Below are 21,170 nucleotides of genomic sequence, written 5' to 3'. Positions count from 1 at the left end.
GAGCGGAGTCGGGGCCATTCTTTCTTGTGGTGTGGCTCTTGGAGGAAGGGCCTGGGGTAACGGAATAGTCAAAGTGGGGGAGTCTTGAAAAAGTATATATTTTTTTATTTTATTCTACTTTGGATTATTTTCATTGTGGGTTTTGTTGTTTCCTTTTTGTTTGATGTTTTAGTTTGATTTTTGTTTTGCTTTGCTTAATTTTATTTCATTTTGGGTTTTTTGGGGGGGGTTATTTTATTCTATTTGGTTTGCTTTGCTTCATCTTGTTTGATTTAGTTTTATTATTTAATTTTACTCTTTTTTGTTTAGCTTTATTTGCTTTGTTTTCCTTTAGTTCAGTTCAGTTTGCTTTGCTTTGCTTTATTTTGTTTTATTCTATTTTAGTTTGGTTCGGTTTATTTTGTTTTTACGTTGTTTCATTTTGTTCGGTTTGTTTTTTGTCTTGCTTTGCTTTGTTTTATTTTGATTTTTTGTTTACTTTTACTTTGCTTTATTTTATGATTTTAGTTTAGTTTAGTTATTTTACTTTTTCCTTAATTGCAGAGTCAAGTAACAAATCCTTTAGGGCAGTCCCCAGATGCAGGGCACATGCAGATGTTATATGAAGAAGCACATCCACTTCTCCTGCTGGAGACTCGTGCTGAGGACACCGCGCTGCATGGCTTTATCCCCAGACAGTCCTTTCATGCACTCTCTGCTTGCTTGTGCATGCTGGGGTGCAGGCAGGCAGTGGTTATCTCAGCGGTGTGGCTCACAAATGCCTAACTGTTGGGGGATTTATTTGCCAGCGCATCCTCTGCATCTTCCTTTCTTGCCTACATCTCAGAGCATATTATACCAACAAATACTCCCCGTTATCAACTAGTTCCCTCTGGGGAGAGCAGCATCGCAGAGGATTTGCATGCCCAAGGGCAGAGATCACACAGCAAGCCACTGATAGAGGAGGGATTAAAATGTCTATCTTGCAGTTCCATGGTTTCTTCACACCATCTTCTCTGATCTGTTTTTGTTAAAATACTTTACAGAAAAGAAATACAATTCCTGCACAATCAAGAGGAGTTTGCGTCATGAAGTCGTGTATATTTTATCAGCACAGGGCTGAAAAGGAGTCCAAGGTCACAAGTGATGTGGAAACGCACCAGGTCAACCAGTCAATTTGGACATAGGCCAAACACACTGAGCCAGAAGCCTGCTGAGAATGAGCATGTGGGACGGAGAGGAGATACAGGGATGACTTGCAGGGACAGAGAAAGACTGGAGCATTAGAGGGCTGCAAGAGCACGGTAGAGCAGAAGCAGCAAATGATTCAACTCCCAGTCATTCAGGAGCGGACACCCTGTCTGTTCACACTTTTTGTGTTAAACCGCACCCTGGACAGTTGTCAAGCTGCCAAGAAGAGGCAGGGCATGTTGATTTTCTTGCGTAAAAGCTGCTTTGTTTCTTGTCAACTTTGCCACTTTGGCAGTGGAGAAGTGCTTGTGGGAGCTGTGAACTTCAAGGAGCAGCGCCAAACTGGAGACCGCTGTACACCCCTGTGTGTGGAGCGTACCACCTCCAGATAATGTCAGTGTTTCCAAAATGAAGCAAGATACTTCTAGGAAAGAGGCTTTAGCAACCTTTGGTATTCCCCTCACCAAGCACGTCCTCACGGACAGACAGTGGCCATAGCTTTGGTGCCAAAGTCCCTTGCCCCAGGCCAAACGCTGCAGCAGCATCACCTTGCTCAACATCAGCCTTCTCTAGAGCAGACCTTCCAGGTCCACATTCACAGTGCTTCTCTTGAGCATCATCACTGGCCCCACATGGTGTAGCCATGACCATAAGGCATAATTATTATTTTCAGTATGTTTTGCTTGGGTTTTAGTTCAAAAGTCTGAAGTAATCTGAGGGCTGGGTTGTTTTTCTTCTTGCAGCCCACTGGAGTTAATAGCATGAAACAAAAGGGGATGTGACATTTGAGGCATCAGAGCCTGCTGGGATAGCACTGCATGTCTGCGTACAGCAAAGGAAACCAAAACTGGTTCAGCCTTGTTTATACTGCATTTTGGGAGTATCTGGTGAGCAAGTGGCCGAAAGAGCAGCTGGGTTTTCAGGAAGAGTTATTTCTCTCCAGGAGAGAGCATAGACCAGCTCAACACTTCTGTACTGGGGCTGATGCTGGAAAAAAGACTTTAGGGCATAGCTCCTTGACAGTGTGGGCAGGCATCTGCCCACACTGACCAGGTCTTTTGCTGGTGGCACTTACTGCATGAATTCAAGGGACCCGAAAAATGCCTTGCCTGGAATTGCTGAAAACCTTCCTTGGCATCCTATCACATGCATACTGTGCTCTTTATGCCTGCAATCATTTCTCTAGCCAACCCTTTTGTTGAGAAACCTGCCTTTTTAATGTCGCATAATGGACAGTTCTGGCGGCTTTTTGCATGGTCAAGATTTTTAGTGCTGGACTGGATGTTTGTGTGAGGGCAATACCATCTTAGCTGTTGCTTTAAAGCAGTTACTATTGCTGGTGCGTAATGTATTGGAGCAAATAGCGAAAAGTGTAGGATATATAGATTATCTGTGAGTGAATAAATTAGAGAAACATCTAAATTTTTACTCTTCTAATTTTGTAATTATAGAAACTATAGAAATTGTAAAAAGTAGAGTACATTTCATTACATGAAAATACCTTATGTTGCAGCAGGGGAGGAAACCACTAAGAAATGTGAGAGGAATATATTGGTATGATCTGCTTATGCAATGTTGTGTTGCAGTTGCAGTATTTCCTCCAAAGCTTCTTACAGAGTGAGGAATATACACTTGGCTTTATGATTTAGGAAAATCACTACAGGAAAGACGCCCTGTCCCTGTCATCTTCAAAGAGCTGGATTTGGATACTACTTGTAAGGGAAACAAATTCAGGTGAGTGTCCTCCTCAGTCTAATTGCCACAACAGTCAGGGTGTGTAGCCTGCATGGTGGGTGGTTCCTCAGAGGATGCGGTGGTGCCAAGGGTGACCACAGTGGTGTGAGGTTCATCTTGTAGGAGCAGCCCCCAGGACTGGTCATGCAGAGGAGTTCCTGCATTAAACCTGAGCTGTGTTTACGCTTGCCATTAATGCCTCTCCTTTTCACAGAGAGCTACAGGGAGGACATGCTTTTATTTCCTTGGTTTATGGTTGTAGTCACCACACCGAATGCCAGCAGAGCACATGCAGAGGTGCTGAAGTTGGTAGGTGACAGCACAGCTCAGGACTGCGAGCAAGCAAGCATTTCACACTTGGAAAGCTGTTAGGGTGGGATCCAGCTTTCTCTCCAGGGATGTCAGGTATCATTTCAGACACTGCAGGATATCTGCTTGGCCTAAAGCTGCTGCTATGGAGGAGCATGGGTCTGGATGTGTATCTTAAATCTGTCAGCCTCACACAGATATCTCAGGTCACAGAATCACAGAATGGTTTGGGTTGGAAGGGACCTTAAAGATCATCCAGTTCCATCCCCCTGCCATGGGCAGCAATGCCTCACATTGCTCAAAGCCCCATCCAACCTGGCTTTGAACGCTTCCAGGGATGGGACAGCCACAGCTTCTTATAATGAAATTCTTCACTATAAGGCTGGTGAGGCACTGGCACAAGTTGTCCTGAGAAGTTGTGGATGCCCCATCCCTGGAAATGTTCAAGGCCAGCTTGGATGGGGCTTTGAGCAACCTGGTCTAGTGGAAGGTGTCCCTGCCTGTGGCAGGGGAGTTGGAATTGGATGATCTTAAGGTCCTTTCCAATCCTAACTATTCTATGATTCTATATGAAATCTTACTATGTCAGCTTGTGAGACAACTCTGCACTTTCTCGCTTGCAGCCACTCTATTTGCCAGTATTTATATGGATTGCCTAAACAGAGGCAATAGTTTTCTTCTGAGCATCCTTTTCTGTGTGCAGGCAGAAGTATGCTTTTACCACACAAAAATCAGGCCTTTTGCATCCAGCCCCAGGCTTCCTGTATAAGCAAATAGTAAGAGAGAGAGAGGCTTTGCCAGAGGGCAACAACATTCAATTTGTAGGCAGGATTGCCTCTTCTGGAGCCTTTCCAGCCTGGCTGCCTAGAGATGCCTAAGGTGACCCACTCCATGAAGCTGGGGCACACAGCAAGGTGCTGTGCATGCCCATTACTGCCCCCAGAGTGTCAGATCCTTCTTGTTCTTTCACATGAGCTTCTCTTTTAAGCACGTGCACCACAGGAACCCCATGCTGCCTGTCAGCTTCTGTGCCTTTATTTTTATCTGAGGGTGGTTGTTTTTTAAAACATCATGTTCCTCTTTTCTTCTTTTCATGCTAGAAATTATGTAGGTTTTTTTACCATCATGTGGTTGAGGAGCACATCTCGGTCTTTGCACCACCACAGTGCTTTAACATGTTATTTAGGCCCATCACTTGGAACGAATTGATTTCTCCTGCCAGCAGAGATGGAGCATGATGCCTGAAATGTGACGAGGTGATTTGTAAATGACCAGTTCTGCAGTAATCATGTAACATTCCCCACTGCTACATGTGCACATTAATATGAATCCTTTACTGCTTAGAGAAACTTCAGGGGGAAAATGTCCTCTTCTGACTTACGAGAAGTATTAGTCCTGTTTTAATCTGTGCACAGAGCCTTTTAGAACCATAGCATCATAGAATAGTTGGGGTTGGAAAGGACCTGAGGATCATGTCATTCCAACCCCTCCGCCATGGGCAGGGACACCTTACTAAACCATCCCACACAAGGCTTTGTCCAACCTGGCCCTGAACACCGCCAGGGATGGAGCACTCACAGCCTCCCTGGGCAACCCATTCCAGTGCCTCACCACCCTAACAGGAAAGAATTTCCTCCTTATATCCAATCTAAACTTCCCCTGTTTCAGTTTTAACCCATTACCCCTTGTCCTGTCACTACAGTCCCTGATGAAGAGTCCCTCCCCAGCATCCCTATAGGCCCCCTTCAGGTACTGGAAGGCTGCTATGAGGTCCCCACGCAGCCTTCTCTTCTCCAGGCTGAACAGCCCCAACTTCCTCAGCCTGTCTTCATACGGGAGGTGCTCCAGTCCCCTGATCATCCTCGTGGCCCTCCCCTGGACTTGTTCCAGCAGTTCCATGTCCTTTTTATGTTGAGGACACCAGAACTGCACACAGTGCTCCAGGTGAGGTCTCACAAGAGCAGAGTAGAGGGGCAGGATCACCTCCTTCTACCTGCTGGTCACGCTCCTTTTGATGCAGCCCAGGATACGGTTGGCTTTCTGGGCTGCGAGCGCACACTGAAGCTGGCTCATGTTCATTTTCTCATTGACCAACACCCCCAAGTCCTCCACGGGGCCACTCTGAATCTCTTCTTTGCCCAGTCTGTAGCTGTGCCTGGAATTGCTCCCACCCAGGTGTAGGACCTTGCACTTGTTGTGGTTGAACTTCATAAGGTTGGCATCAGCCCACCTCACAAGCGTGTCAAGGTCCCTCTGGATGGCATCCCTTCCCTCCAGCGTATCAACGGAACCACACAGCTTGGTGTCATTGGCAAACTTGCTGAGGGTGCACTCAATCCCACTGTCCATGTCAGCGACAAAGGTGTTGAACAAGACCAGTCCCAACACCGATCCCTGAGGGACACCACTCGTTACTGGTCCCCAGCCGGACATCGAGCCATTGACCACAACTCTTTGTGTGCGGCCGTCCAGCCAGTTCTTTATCCACCGAGTGGTCCATCCATCAAATTGATGTCTCTCCAATTTAGAGACAAGGATGTCATGCAGGACAATGTCGAACGCTTTGCACAAGTCCAGGTAGATGACATCAACTGCTCTACCCCTGTCCATCAGTTCTGTAGCCCCATAATAGAAGGCCACCAAATTGGTCAGGCAGGATTTCCCCTTAGTGAAGCCATGCTGGGTGTCACCAAGCACCTTGTTGTTTTTCATGTGCCTTAGCATGCCTTCCAGGAGAATGTGCTCCAAGATTTTACCCGGCACAGAGGTGAGACTGACTGGTCTGTAATTCCCCAGGTCTTCCATTTTCCCCTTCTTGAAAATGGGGGTTATATTTCCCTTTTTCCAGTCGTCGGGAACTTCACCTGCCTGCCATGATTTTTCAAATATGATGGCCAGTGGCTTAGCAACTTCATTCGCCAGCTCCTTCAGGACCCGCGGATGGATTCCATCAGGTCCCACAGACTTGTGCACGTTCAGGTTCTTAAGATGGTCTCGAACCAGATCCTCTCCGACAGTGGGCCCAAGGTCTTCATTCTCACAGTCCCTGCGTCTGCCTTCCAAGACTTGGGTGGCTTGGTCAGAGCCTTTGCCAGTGAAGACCGAGGCAAAGAAGTCATTCAGAACCTCAGCCTTCTCCAAATCCTATGTAGCCCATTCTCCTGATAGCTTCTGGAGAGGGCCCACGTTGTCCCTAGTCTGTCTTTTATTTGCTACGTACCTATAGAATCCCTTCCTGTTATCCTTAATATCCCTAGCCAAGTTTAATTCTAACTGGGCCTTAGCTTTCCTAACCTGGTCCGTAGCTTCCTGGACAACATCCCTGTATTCTTCCCAGGCCGCCTGTCCTTGCTTCCACCTTTTATAAGCCTCTCTTTTCCCTTTTAAGTTTCCTCAGCAACTCCTTATCCATCCAAGGAGGTCTCCTGGCCTTCCTGCTGTACTTCCTTTTAGTCAGGATGCAACACTCCTGAGCTTGTATTTTATTTTTTCCCATTGATTCTGTTGGCCTTCCTTAAAAAACCCTTGGATCCAAATTAAAAGCCAGGCAGAGAAGTTGTGAGCTCACAAAAGCTTGTGTGAGAGTCACTTCCAGTGGGACTGACCAGATGGCCTTAATTTTCATAACTAAAGCAGGAAACCACAAGTATTTAAAGTGTCATTTAATTATGGATTTGCTCTGGGTGGAAGGTAGAGTGGTCTAAACCTTCCTAGAGAGGATCTGACTTCCATGCAGGCAGTGCCTCGCCTGCTCCGTCCAGCTTTTTAAGGTCAGGGAGAAGACAGAGAGGACAGGCTGCAATCCAGGCCGACTGCAAACAAACCCTGCTTCAGCAGCAGAAACAGCTCTCTGCTTACAATTATTCAGCCAGAAACATTTTCCAGTCTCTCACAGTGAATGCTGTTCACATGAAAGGTTTTGATGAGAGCTCGTGGGTATGGTGAAAACCCAATGGAAAACACAAGGTGTAGAGCTGTGAGTGGACATCATACTGCGAGGAGCTAGGGATTCCTTTTCAAGTGGAAACCAAGTGCAGCATAATTATTCTCTTATTTGCCTCTCATCTCCATCTACATCAGATGTTCACTCTAAACGATGTTTCACTCTTCCTTGGTGGAAATGACTTTTCTTTTTTTAACCTGGCATTTGGGAGTTTTATGTCCTTTCTTGTTTGTTTCCTCTCCCTTTGCTTTAATTTTAGCCATAATGCAGATGATCCTCCCTGATACAAGGCGAGCCTTCAGCCTTCGGTGAATGCAGCAGATACATTCTTCTTCAGGAGTAATTACCAGAGGAACTGCTTTCAAATCCAAGTTTTCTGTGCAATATAATTATTCCTACTTATATAAAGGACTCTGGCAGCGCTACTCAGCAGCATCTCTCTATACAAAGTGAGGGTTGTTTCTTCTTGACACGGCTCTCTTTCTGCTTTTCTCAGAAAATGTCTCTGTTAGAATCAAACATTAGTCCATCAAGTGCCTAAAATCAATGATCATTTTATATTCAACTAAATCCCTACTTTAAAAAAAAAATCACAATGAAATGTAACTGCCCTATTTTACTTCCCCTTATTGTTACTATTATTACCTCAGGAATACTGCAGAGATAAAGCTGCCTCTCCTTTAATTTTCAGCTGCTTTCTAAAACATAGCTGGATGTGGCTTCGTGCTCCAGGAGTCCATACACTTGAGCCAATTTGCAACAAAACTGATCATGAAAATGGCCCTGATAAGATGTGGTATTTGTAGAGCTTGGATTTAGTTCATTCAGTGATGGAAACATCCAGAAATGGATGTTAGCATCATGGAATAGCATCATGGTGTCAAAAGGTTAACAGGGCTAATGCCCATTGAACCAGCTGGGGTTTGTGGTGGGGCTCCTCAGCAGTGGGACCTGCAGCAGCTGGGCTTTGCTAGGGTTAGAAACTTATTACTAGAGCTAAAAGGAGTAAACCTGGGCTGGGTTACTTGGAGCAAGGTATTAGGATAAGCTAGTGTGTGGATTTTGGAGACTGCCATGTGCTAGTGCTCTGCAGGAGCTGTGGCCAGTTGTTCTGCAATGAAACGTGCCCTGGCTGTTGGAAATGCAAGCAAGCATCTCACATCTTCTTAAAGGTAACGATTTTTTTCAGGATCCCATGGTGTCTGTGGCAATCAGCACATGCATAACCAGGACGGCTGTGAATGAACCATAGAAGGTCTCCTCAGGTCCATGAGTGAGCAAGAGCAGCTCTGTCTACCAGACAGTTTATAGATTTACTATAGGAACAAACATGCTACAGCCTCCTAGCAGAGCTGGAGGCAACGGGAAGGCCCAAAGGAGAGGACTCAGGCACAAACCAGGGGTATGTGTCTTCATCCTGAACAGTCCAGCACATCCCTGTGGCACAATCCTAATGGTCTCACCAGCTGTCCCATTCCTGCACATGCAAAATAGTACCACTGTTCAAAATAAAACCCAAAGTCCCCTAAACTTGGTGTCAGCAGTAGCAAGACCCGTCTGAGAAGCTAGTTAAGTATGAAGAAGAAAAGTCCGTGGCCTCTGCACTAAGTCCTGTTGGCTTCTCCTAGTTGGGATTTCTTCTGCCAAATCTCTGGTGGATTCCAGCCTTCGGCCATGTTTCCTTCTTGCAAAACATGGCAGAATGGGATGGAGCACATGCAAAGATAAATGTAGAAATGCCTATATCTGTCACACTTGGAAAACACAGTTGTGGGGGACCCAGGGGAGCAGGTGGGTTTTACAGGTCCAGCCAGATCATGAGGGAGTCTCCTCAGCTTCAGGCTCATAAGGAGCCTGAGGCTATTTCTAAATCACCTGGGAAGTTGATTAGCTGCCACAGGGCACCCACACACCTTGAAGGTGGCTGAGGTAAGCCTAGGCTTGCCTGCAACATGCCTGCCTGTTTCTGCCCTGAGCTTCCCTTTGCTACTGATGGCATCTGCTCATGTCTTCAGCTGTTCACCCAGCTCCATCCAAGCCCCCCAGCAAAAGCTCCTCAGCCCTTCCTCGCATCCCTACACATGCCTTCTACACACAGCATAAGACACAGGGCTTGGATTGATGCATCTTTCCCATGTCAGGAAAAGCCCTATACCCTTTTTAGAGCATTTTGCACCCGTTTAGGGGTTAACTTTGCATTTGTTTTGATGAAATGAAAATAGCTGGAGGTTTATGATGACAGCAGCCTGCAGCTACGTCTGCTGGTACAGCAAACCCGCTGCACCTGATGCAGGGAGGAACTGCTCTGTGCTGCGCTGCTGGGGGCATCCCTGGCACCTCACACACCACTGCCTTTGTCTTCTGGATAAAGCTCAGATTGGCACCTTTTCCCAGTCCTCGGGTCCCCAGGTTTGGGTTCATCACTGCCTCCTTTATCTCAGGGTAAAAAGAAAACTATTTAAAAATCCCATTCTTCAAGCATTTGCATTCTGAACAATTTAGCTTCCCACTTTTGTCCCTGTGTGTCCATCTACCCACACAATGCAGATGGGCACAACTGCATAGGTAGAGCCTGTGGGGGCCTACCATTTGATTTGTTTTGCCCTCACATGGATGAAGCACCTGTGTGAGCACAAAGAGAGTGCTGCAGCACTGCAAGAGCAGCACCACATCCCTTCAGTTTTAGCCTCTGGAGGACATGAATGTTGTTCCTGTCCTTTTCTCCACCTGCCTCTACACCACTCCTGTGACAAGTGAGGGGCTTGGAGGCACAAAGTGTTCTTGCCCTGCCAAGGGTTCCCCAGGAGGAGGGTTTGACCCTCACTTAGTACTGGAAAGCTCTGCCACTGCCTCTTTTGACTAAAAGTGCATTTTCAGCATGGCAGTAAGGAGACAGCTTCCCTCATGAGTCCCCCCATCTGCAAGATAAGAGTGGCAGCACCCAGGGGTTGGGGAGGCTGTGGTAGGGAGAAGTGCAGAGCTGCTGAAGGCTCCCTTCTCCGCTCTGCTGCTTCGCATGATGCTGTTTAAATCAGGGAGCGACATGTGAGCATGGAGCCAGGACTGGACCAAAAGCATTATTTACTTTATCCTTGGCAGGTTGAAAGCTCTAGTGTTTACACAGTGGTCCACAAATCCCAGAGAGGTCATCTCCTCTGGTCACATAAACCAACACAGCTTTAAGGTATTAGAGTTTATGCCATCTTACAGCAGCTGACTCTGGCTGAAGGTTTTCAAGGCCATAGAAAATACTGCAGCTAAGACTGTTCTTGCTCTTTAATTTCCTTTACATGTTGTTAAATAGATGTTTCTTTCTCTAATGAAATGGCTTTGTGTGACAGTGTATCAGCCTCAGAGACAATCCATTTCTCAGGCACCAGCTAAAATACAAAAATTAATGAAATTAAAAAGTGCAAAGAGAGTTGCAAATAGCCTGTTTAACCAAAACATGCTGCTTTGTTACTGATTTATACATAGGGTTTGTGTGTGTGTGTCTGTGTTAACTATATTATCATCCTTTTTTTCTGGACAGCTACTTGACTTAGAATATGAAAAAATATTATTTCTTGCTCAAACAGGCAAGAATTAACCACTCTGTAAAAAGTTCTTGATTATGACTGCGTTTAAATAAAACTCAGTGGGGTTTGAGGCTATTTACATACACAGACACTTAGACAATATACGCAAATTGAATTACCACTTTTTAAAATACAACACCTTTTTCTTTTTCTAGCACACTTTTAATAATTTCAACAATTCAATAATTCTTTGTTTGTAAGAGTATTTTATGAAAAGCTAGTCTTTAACTAGATAGGTGGTGGCTGATTTGTATGGTTAAGAGTACATTCCAGGACCACAGTGACCAGCAACTTTTGCTGTTTTTACATTCCTCTGTGTAAAGAAAGATATAATGTTATCTGACAGAAACATATTTTCCCTATGCATTCCCTCTGTGTGGTTACACATATAACCACAGCTAATGTACACACACACCTCCAAAAGAAGTATGGGCCTGTGGGGAGCAGGGACACACATTTATTCCCTCCCCTCCTTTCCCAGACACACACACACAACAGGCTGCATTGCCATGGTCCAGAAAACATGCAGTCAGCCCAACACAAACTACCATTCTGTGCAGTGGGATCAGGTCTATATGAAAGTTCCTGAATCATTCTGAAAAATCCACTAGTATAGATTTGGTGTGTTCTGAATTGCTCCCCAATTATTTTGCAACAATCTACCTACAGTTGTATCAGCCCCCACTGATATCCCAAGAGGGTATGCAAAGAGACGCTGGAGCTAACTCTTTGTATTATTTTCCTCAAGCAAATGAGCTATGGTTCTTCTTTCTTTAAAGTAGCATATACATGTCTTGTGCTTGTTGGATAAGCCTCCCACATAGCACAGCTCTGAAAGTTTACTCGAATACAGCAGTCACAGGTTGCATTCATGTACAGCACTGAAGACCTAAATAAAGTATGAGAGTACCATACACCTCACTAACTCAGTTCCTTTTTGAGTTTCCCTTGCATGAATCTTTTCTCCAGGCTCAGAATGATTACTGAGCTATTTTTTTCTTTATCCATAGTCACTGTTGCCAAAACTTCCGATTTTATCACAAATTTATGATATTGGGTCTTTTCAAAGCACCAGCTACTAGGATCAAGAACATGAGACTTCTGGCTTCTGTTAAAAACACCTAAACAAAACAAAACACGTTTAATGTATGAAGAAGCAGTGAAATGAAGCAATAATATCTAAAGACTAAAAGGCAAATCCAATGATCAGCGTGGGGATGCAAACCCTCTTGATTTTCAGGTCTTTAATGTTTATCTTTGAAGGCCAGTGGTTAGCAACTCCTATGTTGATAAGGATCATACATAAAATTTAGGATTCTGAGGCTTTTAGTTAAAACTTCCTGTTCCGCTAATTAGAGGTTGGGCTCAACAAGCTCCCAGAAGTGGCAACTCCAGAAGAAGACCTTCAGGTAGAAACAAAGAAGTGACTCTACAGGTGAGACCTGCCTCCCCACGCCCATATCCCCAAATTACCTCCTATCTAAATCTGTCTGTTCACTGAGGGAGGGAGCATGGGCCCGTACTTGAGCTGGGCATACTTGTCCAGCTATTTGTGTATGGAGATAGGGCAGCACCGGCTGATAAATTGGCTGCTGAGATTTTTGGGGTATCTCACATCCCTCAAGCAATGGCCAGTCCCACTGAAACTCTCTCTCTGTATTCTGCCCTTAAAACCTGCCTTTTCAGGGATTTCTCAGGGGTCTTCTGCTGTTTGATCTGGATACTCTGCAGAGCAACCAGCTCCACAGCCCAGAACAGGTGATCAAAACCCAAACACCCAGAGCAAATGTGTCCATTTGGACACACATCAAAAAGATGCATCCTCAGTTTTAGGACACGTACTGAATTGAACTGATCTAAGTTATGATTTGATTACACAAGATGAAGATTAAATGCTGCCCCTTTCAAGAAAATGCATATAGAAGAAACGTGAAAACTGTATTAGAAATCTTATTTTAACTTACAGTGTAACTCACAGAAATTAAGGCATCTTACAATTTAATTCAGTTCTGAATATTTTGCTCAAAATAACCATGTAAAAAGAAAATATTTTTGTAACTGTAATATTATATTTTTATTGACACCTACAAAATACAAGTCCCTGATGCTTACACTCTGGTTATTAAAGAGAAGGAGTTAAACTTATTTCAAGTCTGACTCAGGGGAAAAAAAAAAAGTGGCTATGTGACTTGTGACAGATACTGCAAGACTTTTGTACCTTAATAAAAACCAACTATCATTATCTTCACTTTCTACTAAGTCTTGCAACTGAATTGATTTATTTTTGCACATCATGAGGAGAAAGAAAGAGTCAAAAGGCATAATAAATGAGCTGGGTTTAGTTTATTTTGCTATGTTTCTTTTTTATCCTGAAACTAACCTTCCCTCTTTCAAACCTACATCTGAATGACAGCTATTTAACTTAACTTTATTGGCATACGAGTATTTCTTAGAAAATTTAGATATGCAATGGAAGCTTTGCAGGAAAATTAGTAACACCAAGGTTTCCTCTTTGCTTTTATGGGAAGCAAAAAAAAAAAATTTGTGAAATGCCATAACCCATCAGCAGAAGTCCACCAAAACTATGCTAAAATCTATTAAAAAAATCAGGTCACAAACTAAACGGTAATATTTTCACTTAAATTTCTTGGTGCTTTGGGGAATAGTTTGATCAAATTTTCACTCGTAATAAAAACAGGGGCCAGAAGCAATTACTCTTTTTAAATTTAACCACCATCTTCAGTTAAACACGATGACCCTATTATGCGACAGGGATGGCTATCTGACTGCATAAAGTAGTTAGAAAACATCAGCCCTAACCCTCAACAAGTGATCCCCTTCCTTTGAATGGTTAGTTCACAATGTCTGGAAAGAACATTCATGAGATGGTAACAGCAGAAAGCTGTCCTGATTTGCAGAGCTATCAAACTGGCCATGCTCTGAAATAAACCCATGGGACTGAAGCCTTAATGATCCTTTCTGGTTAGAAAATTAAATTACGACTGACAGAAGGCTGCAGTATGCCTTGTCCTACTGCCTCCATCTCTTTCAAACTGTAAAAAACAAAAAAAGGCAGACCCTGGAGACTGGAGTACACAATTGAAAGTGGCAGGTATGGCAATTTAATGAGTATCTATTGGTGGAGCCACAGTAATTGTGTTCACACTTGTTGCCCTCTCTAGTTGTAAGGTAGAACACATTAATTGAATCTCGTTCTGCTGGAATTTAATCTAGTTTGTTTTCCTTCACAACACAAAACAGTCTCTTGGGAAGAAACAGGTGGGGGTTTAAACTGTTTTAAGCTGAGGACGGCCTTAACTCTGTTCCTCTTCCATGGCTGAGTCCCTGGCAGGTAGCAATTATAAAACAATTTGCATTTCCAGTCTGGATTCACCTTCTACAAATGCAGGGAGCTGAAATGGCCCAGCACAGGTGTCATGGGGAGACAGGCAGTGTAGCTCTGGGCAGAGCAGGGAAGCTAACACAGCAAGCAGGGTCTGCTTACACTCCTATGGAGTCACAGGAAGTGCAAGAGACCATTTTGGCTCTCTGACTCTAAACATGCTTAATGAATGCTATAAGCAATTTAACCTGAGAAGAAAAAATCTGCCCACACATTTCTGTTCAGCTGATTTAAGATCTCTCAGCTCAGTATGCTTGACTGCTAGAAATCCAAACGCTGAAGTCTCAATTTTGCCAAGAATTTCCTATCACTTACCACACCTTTGTGAATTTCTTCCCAAAACCAGGTACCAGAACTAAAGCACTGCAATGCTGATCACTGGCTCACTTGCTACACTCAATGGATGAGCTGAGATCCACCCCCATGCACTTAACTGTGCTAAGTATACCTCCTATACCTTGCTGCCACTGGTTGGACTCTTGGGCTACCAAAGCTGCTACCTAACCACTACCAAACAGGATAGAGGAGGTCCAACCTCCTTTCCCTTTGCAAGTGCACTCAGGTGGTTCTTGCTCTCCTCTAGAAAGCTGCTGTCTTAATGAACAAAGATGTCAAACCCCTACAAATTTTCAGTCAGTAAAATAAAAAAAGGACAATATTTCCAATGGGATGAAAGGGAAATTAACAGTGTAATCATCTGAAAATGCTAAGGATAGCGTAAGAAAAGTCAGCCACCTTTCACTCCAGTTAGTTGTACCCTGAATTTGCTAACACCTTTAATGGACAGTTCTAATAAGATAATTAATATAGCAAGTAATATTTAAGACTAAACATAATCTCAATCCTTAACACTTCCTACACTTCCAAAAATACTGTAATGACACATGCTTAGGAGCAATCCATGTGCTGAAAGAATGGCACTAAAAGCCCAAATGTAAAAAAATGACAGTAACCAAGGACAGGAAATCACTGATGTTCTACTAACATGCACTTAAAAAGTCTCTTGACCAGGGAAATCAAATATACACTAGAACAGCCTGCAGAGTAGATAGACTCTATTTCACATGTTCTTTTGTGCTTCAGCATCAGAAGACCATCTTCAGCTCTCAGGGGGAGTGGGCTATGGGTTTATGGATTTCCCATTTTTCACATTACTCCAGTTTACATCTTGCCACTGGTACTGTTACTAATGAAGAATTATCAAACCCTGGCTTTGGAATTAAAACAGGTACTAGAGACCTTGTTCCTCTTTCATGCCCTAATGTTTAGTCAGAGGCAACAGCAGCTAGCAAAAAACTTATGAAACAGTATGGTGGTTTCTGCATATGATAAAAAAAAAATAAATCTATATTTATTGAGAAACTTCATCATAAAAGAGTGTGGTTAGCTGCAGGCTGCTGAAATTTGAAATAGAGTAGTTTGATATAAGACATAAAAAAGACTTGAGAAGTGAGCAATTAAACTGAAGTTTCTGAATCCTAGGCAGCTGGCAAAACCCAGCTGTACAACACAGAGGGACTAGATGCCTCCTGAGTCTCCTTTCAGAAGCTGCAGAGGAAGTTGTGCTGGGAAAGCATGCTGTGGGCTGAGATACTTGCCTGGTAAGCCTTGCCCAGCTCAATCTTTTGTGGCAGGAAGTTTCTCTTCCATGAAATTTACTTCTTCCTCTCTTCCCCCCTCCTCCCCTTCGGTAAAGGACAGCAAAAGTATAAGCAGCGTGCATAAAAGAAAGACTGGCAGCACCTAAACAGCTCCATGTTCACCTCATTATAAATAATTCCACATAACTGATACTGTATTTGATTTTAGGGCTGAGCGTCCAGCACTTATTAGCTAAATTTTCAATGTTGCTGTTCTCCCCAGGTGAATCAAAATCCACCAAGGGTGAAGGCTAGAAAAACAGAGCAATGGGAAGGTGTTCAGCCTCACAACAAAGTATCTGAGATCCTTAGGAACAGTCCTCCATTCAAGGCATCCATTACCTCCCCCCAGTTGCCCATTCTGCCTTTTCGTTTCCATCCTCCATGCTCCTTCCATACTGTCCCTCTATATTTTGAGTTTGTACATGTTTCTTTAGTCCCTGCACACATCACTCCCCTATACTTATTAAGAGGAAAAACACTTTGCTGCCCATCAAACTCAGTAATCTATGAGACTGAACACCTGGTGTAAATCTTTCTAGTGTGAACACTTCTGTTATCTCTTTCTGAACTGTTGCCTTCCCACTCTAATCATCATCCTCATCGCAAATCAGCAGTTCTTTTTCTGAGGAGTATTGAACATCAGGAGATTGTTCCAGTCTCAAGAAGAGTAATAAGGGAGGCCCAAATCTCCTCACTTCAACACAGATCACAAATCTATTTTGTATAGATCATCTTCCTGTTCTGAAGCACAATACAATTTGAAGCCTGTTACACATGTTCATCTTTCACTGGTTTTAATCGAAGGCAAAGCCCTCAGCCCTCTGAGATAGAAAACTAGGAGCTATCTAGATTATAATCAGTTTAAATCCATGCTCTTCTATCAATATTGTTATCTTAAATGCGTATTCACTTAAGCTTAACTCTACCCTGACTTAATGGTTACCCCCAACCCTCCTCCGCATTTGCTTTTCCTAGGTTAATCAGACAAATATTCCTAGTGTACTCTTGTAGATAAGCTTTGTTCTTTTCAGTAACCATCCTAGGTGTATTTCTGTACAAGTTCCTCTTTCCTGGACATGGTTTATCAGAACTGGACACAGTATTGTCTCACTAGTCACCCAGAAGCTTGACTGTGTGCACACCACAGTCACATTTGTTTTTTCCCCAACTGCACTGAACTAGTAGCTTCCTTTCAGCATTGACTAATGAAGCCAAGTATTTTCCCATTACCCTGATGGAGGGTTTCTGGATTTATGTTACAAATCCTTATTAATCCACACACGCAGTATCTTGTATTTTGTGCTATTCCATGTTCTTGTAGGCTCATTTCTATTACTTGAAGGTGTCAAGTCACCTTACAGAAATGAAATTATTCATTGAAATCATTGCTCACTTCTGACTAGATTGACCAGGCCCTGAAACATTTACAAATGGATTCTCACAGTCCTGTAAAAAAAAATAAAAAAATAATCCATGTTTGCCTTTGGTATTCAATATATTTACAGGTATGTGTCGCGTTCTCATTTTGCTTCAGTGGTTTTGGACTACACGGGCACTGCAAGAGGCCAGTGTATAATATTTTTTCTTGCAGATAGACCAGTGCTGTGGGCACTAAAAAGACACAGAGGGAAAACCAAACAGAATGCCCAAACAAAACACTAGAAAGCTTAAAACATTGCACATGGCAAGCATTTCACCAAAGACTCAGAGAGAGAACAAATGTGCTCCAAAAAGCCAGGAATACATTTGCCACCCAAAAGCTCCCAGTGAGCTCTGGAAACATGAAAACAAGTCAACAAGGAAGCAGACCAGAACTGGGCTTGCCTGGAAAGCATGCTGACACCTTAGACCTTACTTAAAATGAAGACATGACAACGCGAAGGGAAGAACAGCAGAATAAGAATAATAAGCAGCCCCAGGAGTGAGCTCCTTTCCTGACAGCTTTCGGAGAGTCAAAACGGTCAGCAAACAAATGGCTGTGACTGAAACTTAAGCCTCTAATAGAAAGAAAATCTTTTCTCCTTACATCAGATCATTCTAAGCAGTGATGCTTGAGAAATTTCAAAAATGAAAAACCAAAAAAGGATTATGGAGTCTTATCTTATAGTAAACAGAGGAGCATACAAATGTGCACCTTTCCAGAGCACTAATGGTTCCCATGAGAAACTGTTACTGTCATCTCATCAATCACCTTCAGTTTTGTTACTGTTCAGATAGAGTATTTTTCCCGAACTGTACCACCATCTTTCCTGGCCTTTTATCAGAGGGGGATGAGGGGGTAGCACTCATCAGTAACAAGAACCTAGCTACATCCCAAGCAAGCCCGGCCCAGCACGACGACAGCAGTGCACTCAAAGGACACACTACACTCACAGGATCGGTGCGTTGGATTTCATGAATCCCTGTCACTTTTGTACAAGAGAATGTGATTAACACGGTGTTGGCCTCGGGCCCTCCGGAGACGCCTCCAGCCTCCACAGAAATGCCAGGTTTAAACCAGCAAGCACTTACCACGACAAAGCACCCTCCCCCAGCGCACCGGGAAGCGGAACCGGGGAGCCTGCACGGGATGTCAACTCGGGCGGCTGGGAAAGGCCTCTCCCCGCTCCCGCACTCCTGCCACCTACCGGGACAGGGGGCAGCGCCGCCGCATCACCCTACCGCCCTGCACCCCCCCTTCGCCGGTGCGACACCGGCTTCCGTCCGGGCCACATGCCGCTCCCGAGGCCCAGGACCGAGCCGCCCGCAGCGGCCCCTGCACCGAGCCCCGGCACCACGGGCCCCTGACAGGCACTTCCGGCCTCGGGGCCGCTGAGAGCCCGCCCAACCCCGCTCTTCCCCAGCCAGCGTTCCCATTGGTTCATCCCGCCAGCCGCGTGACCGCTGCGCGGCCCCTGGTTGGCCCTGCGGGAAGCGCGTGCGGCGCGGCTGGCCCGACGAGCAGGCTGCGGGGCGGGGGCGGGCCCGTTGTCTCCACGGCGACAGCACCGGGCGAGAGGCGGGACCGCCGCCGCCAGGCGAGTCAGCTGCTGCCGTCCTAGTCACGTGAGACGGCTTGCTCCCGCCGGTTGGCCGGCTCCCTCCATCCTCACCCCTCCCGGCGGGGGAGGTGCCACGTGACGAGCCGCCGCCCGCCCGCCTCCCTGCTCGCTCTTCCTCCCCGCGGCCCCTCCGCGCGCCGGCCGGTTGGTTGTTGCCGTGGCGACAGGGGCAGGAGGGGGCGTGGTCCGCGCCCCACCTCAGCCGCGCCGCAGCCCGTGAGCGCGGCCCCGCCGCCGGCAGCACCGCCCAGCAGCCGCCGCGGCCGGCAGCATCCGCCGGGCGGGAGCGGGGCGGGGGCGGCGGCGGCGGCGGCGGGCAGGGTGGGGCGGCCCATGGCGGGGGGGTGAGGAGGGGCCGTCAGCAGGTGCGGGTCGGACGGGCGGGCACTCCGTCCGCGCTGGCGGCGGTGGCGGCGGGAGGATGCGCGAGTACAAGGTGGTGGTGCTGGGCTCGGGCGGGGTGGGGAAGTCGGCGCTCACGGTGCAGTTTGTGACCGGCACCTTCATCGAGAAGTACGACCCCACCATCGAGGACTTCTACCGCAAGGAGATCGAGGTGGACGCCTCCCCCTCCGTCCTGGAGATCCTGGACACAGCCGGCACCGAGCAGTTCGCCTCCATGCGGGACCTCTACATCAAGAACGGACAGGGCTTCATCCTCGTCTACAGCCTGGTCAACCAGCAGAGCTTCCAGGACATCCGACCCATGCGCGACCAGATCATCCGCGTCAAGAGGTGACTTGCCTGCCGGCCTCTCGCTCCTCCGCCGACCGCGCCCGACGCCCACCTGCGGCCCAGCCCGGCCCAGTGGGGCCTGCGGGCCGCCTGTCCCCCTCTCCGTTCCCTTCTCTCCCGCGCCGGGCAGCCCCGCAGGGCCCGGATCTCCGGCCCGGGGGCTGCCCACGCCCTGCCCGCCGCCCGCTCAGGTGCCTGCCCCGCGGTTTCCTTCCCTCGCCTCCCTCCTTCCCTGGAGGTGCCCCGGGGTGGCGGGACTCCCGCCGGTGCTTCTCTCCCGGCGCCGGGCTTCCCCGGGCTGCGTTCCGCAGGGGTAGCGGAGCGGGGGCAGGGGGCTCTGGCGGGTTCCGCTGCCCACCCTCCTTCCACCAGTGCTCCCATCCCCCGTTCGCGTTTACGACGCGGTAAGTTTGGGGTGCTCCTGCGAGAAATATGGCAGACAGGCTGAGCACGGGCGGGCGGGCGCGGTGTAACCCGCGGCGGAAAAGCAGTTCCCCCAGTATTGCATCGAGTCTGTCCTCGACTGTACTTTCTTAGTGGATGTGCCGTAGCTGATTTGCACGGGAAGTACCTGGGTGTTTTCGTGCGGCACATGCCTCTAACGGCAGGTAGAGATTTGCCTTTTCAGGTCCCTTCTTAGGTACCTCTGTGAACTTCCCACTCCTTTTAGAAGTGCAGAACGCAAGGGTCTGGGTAAAGACATGATGGCTGTGAGTGTTAGGCCTTATATATATGCTAGTGTTTCTCTTAATTTCCCATGGTTGCGCTGCCAGCCGCTCTGTCACGAGTGAATCCACAGTGGTGAAACACCGGTGAATACTGTCAGTTTGTTTTTATAACCACTACGTTGTTTAGATATGCGTCAATCAGTTAGATGTCAGCAGCTGAAATTCAGCCAGTCATGCTAAAATAAGGGTAGACACACTATTTGAAATCATAGCAACCGTTTGAACCGTAGCCTGGATGAGAAAATGCCGCTGGCCACATCATCGCAGACAGAGATCTGTTATTGCCTGTGGAGAGAGGTTGTAATTATGTCGCAGAACTGGTTGCAGCTTTGGCTTGGACATCTGAAAGGGGGAACCCTTGTAAATAACTAAGTTGGACCACAGCTGTTGGATTTGCATCTTAATGAAGAGTGGAGCCTAAAACGTGATAATGGCTAATCATATGGTTGGCATGGTCTGTTTGCAGAAACTACCATTCCAGACCCAAGGCCTGGGGAAGATGTATTTTGAAACTGGGGAGGAGGGCAAGTTGGGGAAAGGGGAGGGAGGAGACCAAGTGATGATATTTTTAGATACTTGCAACCCTTTTGTAGTAGGTGTTTCTTAATGCGTGTCCTAACTTTTTCACTGGGGATTTCTTAATCCCAGTGTAATGAAGTTATTTTGGATTATAGTGGAATTGAATTTATTGTGGAAAATGTGTTTTCCGTAACACTCTCATGATCTTTATTATTCACACATATCTTACAGAGGAACTTTTTTTTTTTTTCTCTAAGTAGTTAGGGTAGACTATAATCATTAATAAATGCTTTTGGTGTTCCTGTATTAAATCAGCAATGTATAAATTACTTTATGAATGCTTAGCTATGGCTTTTGCAGCTTGCAC

General features: G+C 46.1%; 1 protein-coding gene across 1 annotated transcript in view; it reads left to right on the top strand.

Moving 5' to 3' along the window:
• Positions 1-19,209: 19,209 nt before the first annotated feature.
• The window catches only part of RAP2A (RAP2A, member of RAS oncogene family), a 31,446-nt gene continuing 29,485 nt past the window's right edge, over positions 19,210-21,170 (top strand). Inside the window, exon 1 of the mRNA XM_065678035.1 lies at positions 19,210-19,556. Within this exon, the coding sequence (XP_065534107.1) occupies positions 19,243-19,556 (314 nt within the window). The 5' untranslated portion in view covers positions 19,210-19,242. The remainder of the gene's footprint in view (positions 19,557-21,170) is intronic.

The sequence above is a fragment of the Lathamus discolor genome, chromosome 4, assembly GCF_037157495.1.
Source record: "Lathamus discolor isolate bLatDis1 chromosome 4, bLatDis1.hap1, whole genome shotgun sequence".
Taxonomy (NCBI): domain Eukaryota; kingdom Metazoa; phylum Chordata; class Aves; order Psittaciformes; family Psittacidae; genus Lathamus; species Lathamus discolor.
This window is presented reverse-complemented; position numbering and strand designations above follow the sequence as displayed.